We start from the raw sequence: 8,096 nt of genomic DNA, 5'->3' as shown, positions 1-8,096 counted from the left end.
GGAGAATAAGGTATATTTAAACTGAGGGAATTGGCGCTTTTGCACTCGGACTCGCTCCACCAACTTAAGTTTTGGGTGGGACGACGGCGCAACTTTTATAAAAATAACCCTCGCCGAGGAGGCCGTGTCGGACGAGGACACTCCCGAGCGCGACAAAGTGACACCGCCGGCGGCGGCGGGATAAATATTCGCGGGGGATTGCTTGCGGCGGGCGGCACTTATTTCATATTGCGGGCGCCTCGAGGACGGCTCGCGCGGACGTTTAACGGGCAGGAGGAGGACTAACGGCGGCAGGCGAGCTCGCGATGGCGGAGACGGCGGCGGCTCCGGCCCCCAAGGCGAAAAAGACGAAGTCCCCGAAGAAGGCGGCGTCGCACCCCAAATACTCGGAGATGATCAAGTCGGCGGTGCACGCGGACAAGAGTCGCGGCGGCGCGTCCCGACAGTCCATCCAGAAGTACATCAAGAGTCACTACAAGGTGGGCGACAACGCGGACTCGCAGATCAAGCTGTCGCTGAAGAGGCTCGTGGCCGTGGGCGTCCTGCGCCACACCAAGGGCATCGGGGCGTCGGGCTCCTTCAAACTGGCCAAAGCCGAGGAGAGCAGGAAGGTGCCGTCCAAGAGCCGCGCGCCCGAGAAGGAGAAGGAGAAGGCCAAGAAGAAGGTGAGCAAGGCCGCCAAGCCCAAGAAGGTGGCCAAGCCCAAGAAGGTGGCCAAGTCGCCAGCGAAAGCCAAGAAGCCCAAGGCTGCGGAGAAGAAGGTGAAGAAGGTGGCGGCGGCGGCGGCGGCGGCGGAGAAGAAGAAGAAGGCGGCGGGCGGCGCGGCGGGGGGTGCGGCGGGCGCCAAGGCCAAGAAGGCGGCGAAGAAGGGGAAGGTGGTGAAGGCGGCGAAGGCGACGAAGGCGGCGAGCAGGACGAAGAGGGCGACGAAGGCGGCGAAGCCCAAGGCGAGGAGCGCAGCCAAGAGGGCGGCCAAGAAGAAGTGAGGCGGTGGGGGGGCAGCAGCCGCCCTCCAGGACTTTATAAAGCGCGGAGGAAAAAAAAAACGGAGAAGGAAGGAAAAAACAAACAAACAAACAAACAGACAGACAGACAGACAGACGAAACAAACTACGTGTACATACTGATACTGATACTCCTGGAAAGCGAGAACACCAGCCCCCCCCACCCCGCCCCTTTTTTTCTTTTAAATGTTATTTTTGTATTTTGTTTCACGCGGAATTATCTGAACTTTTCCTAACGTATTTACTCTGTTGTTTCATAGAAAAATACTTGCCACCCTCTTCTGAAGGCTCCTCAATTTAAACGCCCCCCTCCCCCCCCCCCCTCCGTGTGGCTGTATATGATTATTATTTATTTCACTATCGATTCTGGGGATGGTTGCGGGCGGAGAAGTGACTTTGGTGCTCAACTGTTGCGACGAGTTTAAAAAAAAAAAACAAAAAAGCAACTTTTTGTGTACTCAACTGTACTGATTTGAGCGTAAACGTGGGACGTCGTAAAGATACGTGAACTTCGATCAGTGAAGAACTGTTCGGAATCATAGCGCAGTCTTCAGATTTACTCCGTAATCGTTACAGTTACCATGGTAAATCCCGCAGAATCCTGTACATTTTCTGACTGACACATCTTTTTCCACTAAATTGTATAATTTCCGACTACAATTTTACGAATTCATCTTTTGAAACTTTATACTGTACTGCAATAAAAAAAAAGTTTTCATCTTTGAAACTTGTCGTTTGTGCCTTAGGCAGATCAATTGCAATTATTGGAGATACAATTAAAGATACACGTGTCTGCCGAGGAAAAAACGGAAACGGATGGATATAGTACTGTATAATGCAATAATTTTATGGATGTGTGCTTCACGTCGAGACCTTATCGACAATGAGGTTATAGCCCAGTCGCATCGATTACTGATCAGGAGCGGACAAGGACTCCGGTTCAGCGCTGCTGCGAACTGGGCAAACTGACAGATGGCGCCCCCTGCAGGCCGTCGGCGGGAGCGCGCCTGTCGGCTGCACTCAGAAGTGAAGGCGATGAAGGTGTTTATTGTAACCTTTGTAACACGTGTGATGTTCAGTACGACCGACAGCCTTCAGGCGATCGCCCAACTGATGGCAGGACACATACATAATTTAAATAGAGAACAAGCAAAAATTCGAAACATGATAGTGTACGAATTTTGGATTTTTATTTGTCAGATTTTTGCAATAGATCAGAGGCCTGTTATATGTCATTTAGTCACTGAAATACCAACACTGGACTTGTTATTGGGGGACAAAATCCAAAATATTTAACGTAAACAAAGGAACAATGATGCGTAGCGTTGCGTGCTTCGAGGATAGGCCTCGGACCACCGAGACCCTGCTTTGGGTTTACCGGATATTTATAGCGACTGAGCAATGCAAAACCCATATATATCAGCAAAATGATTTAAAAAATCATTGGCAAACAAGGTACAGGCATTTGCTTCTGTTGCTGTCAAGAACCTGTTTGCTGTTTAAGCTAAAAAGCAGAAAAAGGCTAAAAAACACTTTAAAATAAAAGTGTTAAAAGTGATAAAAGATAAAAGTCATTGTAACGGCAGTTTGATAATATTTTTTTGGAGTCAAAACCATGTTGACTTCTTCGTTAAAAAATCAATTATGATTTACACCCCTGACTCTGCTTACCTACCCGGTGTAACCAGTGTAACTTGGGCTTCGCTTATTTTTACCCCTGCACTACTTGCGTGTTTCTACCACACACACGATTTCCTCTAAGCAACATATGGAATTGGTCGTTACACACCTATCATGAGAAGGACTTTCGTGGTAAAACCAAGAGACACAAGGGGTGCACATACTTTCAAGCAGTGCTGTATCTCCCCTTTCTCACTGACCTCTTGTGAATTCGGTGACTGCAGCACTTGCATTTCAAAAGGAATAATAAAAATCACTGAAAAACGTAACGATGGCACTGATACATTGAAGAATTTCTAGCTACATCCACATATGCCGTGTGTAAGGGTGAATGTCGAGTGAGCGAACCACACTGAAACGGCCAACCGCGGCATCTTTGGTGCGGGATACCTTTACTTGGTTTTGCAGTGTTTGCAAGGCGAATGCAGCTTGACGTGTTGAACCGCAGCAGAAGGTCGGTGTCCCTGTGTGACGTGACCTGAGCGAGCTCGTGTGATGGGAGCACACTGTGAGTGACCCAGGGCTCAGGTGACAGGAGCCTCGAGGGAAGACACCAGAACCCAGGCGCTGGCGGGCGGCCGCGAAATGGATCCATCCACGCGACGCGGGGCTTCCACATGGTCAGCCTGTCGCAGGTGGGCAGGGAAGAGCTCCTCTCTGACTTGGGAATGATGCACAACACTGTTCCGCCCCGTGCTCCCGATGCCAAAGGCGGGAGAACTTCCATTCCACAGCGGAGAGCTGAATCCCGAAAGCCCATTTACTGTAATTTTTTTACATCCATTCATTCGACTGTAGGGGGGTGCGGTGGCACAGCGGGTTTGAGTGGGTCCTGCTCTCCGATGGGTCTGGGGTTCGAGTCCTGCTTGGGCTGCCTTGCGACAAACTGGCATCCCATCCTGGGTGTGTCCCCTCCCCCCTCCAGCCCTTCACCCTGTGCTGCTGGGTTCGGCTCCGGCTCCCTGCGACCCCATATGAGACAAGCGGTTTCAGATAATGTATGTGTGTGTGTGTGTGTGTGATTTGGCTGTTGCTGATACTTTTCCCCAAAGTACGCTGCAGCACTAACCTACTCACGATTTACTCATCCGAGTAATTTTTTTAGTATCGGTACCACGGTCGAGGTACCGACGTTGCAGCAGGAAGCAGGAGCCAAACCCGAGTCCTTCGAATGCAGGGCGGCAGCTCTAACTGCTACGCCACCTGCTGCCCCTCACGGTCTCGCACTTGTAAACTGATTTAAAGCAAATCTATACAAATGTGTAAAAACGGTTAAGTCTCTCGTACCCCAAGGAAAAGGCGCAGGGGAAAAGCTGAACCGGACCGAGTCGCGTCTGCTTTTCGTCCTGCGCTGCACCAGACCAAAGTGCTGCGGGTGACGAAGCCCAGGACTGTAGTGACAGCTGTCCTCGGTGCCGACCCCCGCGAGGAGGATGTCCTGTTCGCCCCTGACCCGATCCGACGTGCGCAAAACGTACGCGAGACACAACGTTGCACACTTTTGTATGTGTTTTTCGCCGTTTTACTGACAATCTCTCACAGTAATGAGCGTAATTTACCGCAGTACTGATACTATATCATTAGTAACAGAAGCATTAATTATGCAGCTACAACTGTATCTTCATAAGCTTTGTTAAGAAAGACATTCTTTCATTTTTTTTTTTTAGAAATAACCTTTGCTAATCATGGGACAGTTTTCAACGTAGTGGTTAGAGCTGCTGCTTTGGTCCAAAGGTCACAGGTTTGATATCCCATTTTCAGCAAGGTACTTACCCTAAATTACTCCAGTAAAACTACCCAGCTGTATAAACGAGTGAACAACTGTAAGCAGTAAAAGTAACTGCTTTGGAGAAAAGCGTCAGATAAATGTAATTATAAATCCAAAAACATATACTTACAAGTACACACACACTGAAGCCACTCATCCCAAGTGTGGTTGCAGCCAACCAGAGTCTAACCCAACAACACAGGGAACCAGGCTGAAGGGACACACCCAGGGCAGGACACCAGTCCATCACAAGGCACCCCTAGTGGGATTCGAACCCCAGACCCATTGGGGAGCAGGACCCGGCCAAACCCGCTGCGCCACCGCACTCCCTACCTCCAACTAGATAGAAAAAACAGCAAAAATAAATGTTTTATATACACATCTCAGTTTTATTTTACGAACTCAAAGTCACACTGACCTCCAAGGCCCGTCCCACACCAGCTCCCTGGAAACGAAACATCCGTGAACACAAAGCAAAGCTGAAACGACAAGCTGCCTGAAACGTGTCTGCATCCAAATCTCCCCTTCTGTTGATATAATGCACTCAGTGAGTATTTTTTTGAGATGTACCTTGTTTTGGAAAAAAGCGTCTGCTAAATGAATAAATGTGTTAATTTGGTCGCATTGATGTCTGATTGGTTATTTATACATGTGTGTATATATATATATATATATATATATATATATATATATATATATACTGTATATATATTATAAATATGTATGAATAAATTAACACATTTATTCATACATTATTCATTCAATATCTATAACTATATGTATAATATATATACACACACACACACACACACAGTATATAGTTATTTATAGGTATTGGACTTGCCCCAGCACCTTTAATAAAGGTTTTCACACTGAATCGTTCCAGTAAAATAATATGATTAAATGGATCAAATACTGTGAGTAACATTCAATAAAAATATTTACCCAACTTGGCATTTAAAACATTTTTACAACTTGTACACACTTTTTTTTTTTTAAATACAGCACTTGAAATACAAGCACACTGACATGCATTAAATAATTGGCATCAAATATTGAATTCCGAGGCTGTATTTCGCGAATAGATTATTTAGAAGTGCAAAACGTCAGCCCGTGGAGTTGTCTCAGTCCGTTAAATTGCTTTATGAGAAATATCTAGTGCAACTCGGTTATGGATTTATCTTTTAATTCATTACATGCTTCAATAAAGACACAATACGTCTTGCGAAAACATTTGCTTCATTCAAGTTTTATAGGGGAAATCTTGTAGTGCTTTATAATAAAAACTTTTAAATAAGTTATCAGAGAGAGATCACTAATGGGGATAATTAATACAGTGCTACTTGCACTGCCAAAAGCAACTTCATCTTTTAAATATTTAAAGTTAATATGAATAAGACTAACTGCAGCCTGTAATTCAATATAAAGAAGAGAATTTTAAATAACTAATTGTTCCTGTAGTGTTAAATTTTAAGGAAAAGTCTTTTGGCAGCTTATTCTCAATGTATTGATGCAAAATATTGTAAATATAATAATAATAATGTAATAAAATACTGTAAATAACAGTGTAAGAAAAATGTCTTTTAAGTCAATGTGGGGGTATTAAATAAAACTCATACCAAGTTTATTTCTCAGGTATCTCAGGGTTCGACTGCAGCTTCTCATCCCTTTTCTAGGGACGGTGCTTCCAAGACGCACACTGTGGGCAAAGTCATCTCTTGCTCACTGAGGTCCTTGATGGGACCAGAGAGTCATGGCCCTTCAATATCTCCAGCCAGTCCTTCCCCCAGGGAAGGAGTACAAAACATGGTTATATCAGTGCCTTGAATGTGGTCATCGAGGATGCGGTCAGTGTAGAGCACGTGCGACCGAACGTTTAGCAGCGTATCTACCACCTGGATGAGCTCCTCTTGGAGGACCTTGCCAGCCTGTTCACCCTAGCAGGTAACACCGCTCACCGCACCCATGTGGTAAATCCACATGGGTGCCTCTGATCCACACCACACCATGTCCACTACTCCTGACCCTTAAAGGGCCATCCGGTAGCATACTGGTTTGACATGCTACCGTTAGCTCCAAAGATTGCAGGTTTGAATCCCATCTCTAGGTGTAGTACCCTCAGTTGCTCTGGTAAACTTACCCAGGTGTATATGTAAATGGGTAAATAACTGTAAGCAGGTTGAGACTGTAAGTTGCTTTGGAGAAAAGTATCAGATACAGTAACTGTATTGGGGACACAGAAGATGTCCAGGGTTTTGATCTGTTCCGCACAGACGAGCGGGTGCAGTGGGTTTGACCAGGTCCTGCTCTTTGGTGGGTCTGGGGTTCGAGTCCCGCTTGGGGCGCCTTGCGACGGGCGGGCATCCCATCCTGGGTGTGTCCTCTCCCCCTCCAGCCTTGCGCCCCGTGTTGCCGGGTTAGGCTCCGGCTCCCCGCAACCCCGCATGAGACAAGTGCTTTCAGACAGCGTGTGTGTGAGACTATATTTGGGAAAAACGAAACCCGTACATAACAGAGCGGACACGCCTGGCCCTTTTCGGCTGCTGCCGCGGCAGGGATCTGCTCTCCAACCCAGGGTGTGTTTAGAAGACCAGTTACACCACGTTTCTGAAAATGTCTAAAGCAGGAAGCCCATCGAGGTGTATTTAGAGTGACGCTGTACAGTAGATGGGTTTTTAATAACTTGTCCAGTAGACATGTGAAACGTAACGTGGTGAGCGAGACACGGAAACCGGTGAGAGACGCAGAAGAAGCCCAAATAAATCCTGCGGCACAAGGGTAGGGATCTCAGTCTCCTACAGTATGTCTGGGAGCCGTACCGCGTTTTCCACATTCGTTTGACAATGTAACAAACATTTTTATTATATTGATTTTTTTGCATTTTTCATTCGACATTAGTCTGTACTATATGTCAGTTTTTAGAAAAACATTCCGCATTGTTGAAATGAGCAGATTCTGGCGAATTTTTGCACCGGGTCCCGTGCGCCAAATATTGCAGTAGCTTTTAGGATCTGGTGGTTTCTAGAATGTTCTGGTGCCTTCTAGAATTTTCCAGTGGCTGTAAAGTACCAAACTAAAATTGAAACTCCAGAAGAACTAGTGGTGTTTTTGTAAGACGTGAAATTAAACTAATCATGTTCAACGCAAAAATGGAAACGATTAAGAACTTTGATACATTTTGTTACATTGTTATTTAAATTTCGGTCGATCATTATAGTTGCTTAGCATACACTTCTACCCTAATAGTAAATATTTTTGCAAATGGGTATTTACTATGGTTAAGGGTATAACAGCAGGGCTCAACGGGAACTTCCTGGTTCCGGCTTTGCACCTTTAACCAACGCTGGATGTTCACCTGTACAGCAGGTCAGAGATTAATTGCTGAAAGAGGAATATTTTATATTGATTTTTTTTAATGGGAAATTAAGAAACTCGGAAGGCATCCAAGCAGCATAGTGGCGCAGCAGGTAGTGCTGGTGCCTCGCACTTGTTAGGCTGTGGTTTCGGACTTGGGTTTGAATCCAACGTACATGAAGTTTGCCTCATCTTCCCCTGTTCATCTCGGTTCTGTTGCGTTATTAATCATATTCACGACACGAAACGAGCGCACGTGTATTTCAGTATTAACACACAAATGATTCTCT

General features: G+C 46.0%; 1 protein-coding gene across 1 annotated transcript; it reads left to right on the top strand.

Moving 5' to 3' along the window:
- Positions 1 to 1,722, top strand: h1-0 (H1.0 linker histone). The gene has a single exon (XM_029246852.1). It carries the CDS (start codon positions 306 to 308, stop codon positions 984 to 986), a length of 681 nt encoding a protein of 226 aa, XP_029102685.1. The 5' UTR covers positions 1 to 305; the 3' UTR covers positions 987 to 1,722.
- The last annotated feature ends 6,374 nt before the right edge of the window (positions 1,723 to 8,096 follow it).

This window comes from Scleropages formosus, chromosome 20 (assembly GCF_900964775.1).
Source record: "Scleropages formosus chromosome 20, fSclFor1.1, whole genome shotgun sequence".
NCBI lineage: Eukaryota > Metazoa > Chordata > Actinopteri > Osteoglossiformes > Osteoglossidae > Scleropages > Scleropages formosus.
Note: the sequence above shows the minus strand (reverse complement) of the source record. Positions and strands in the feature narration are given on the sequence as shown.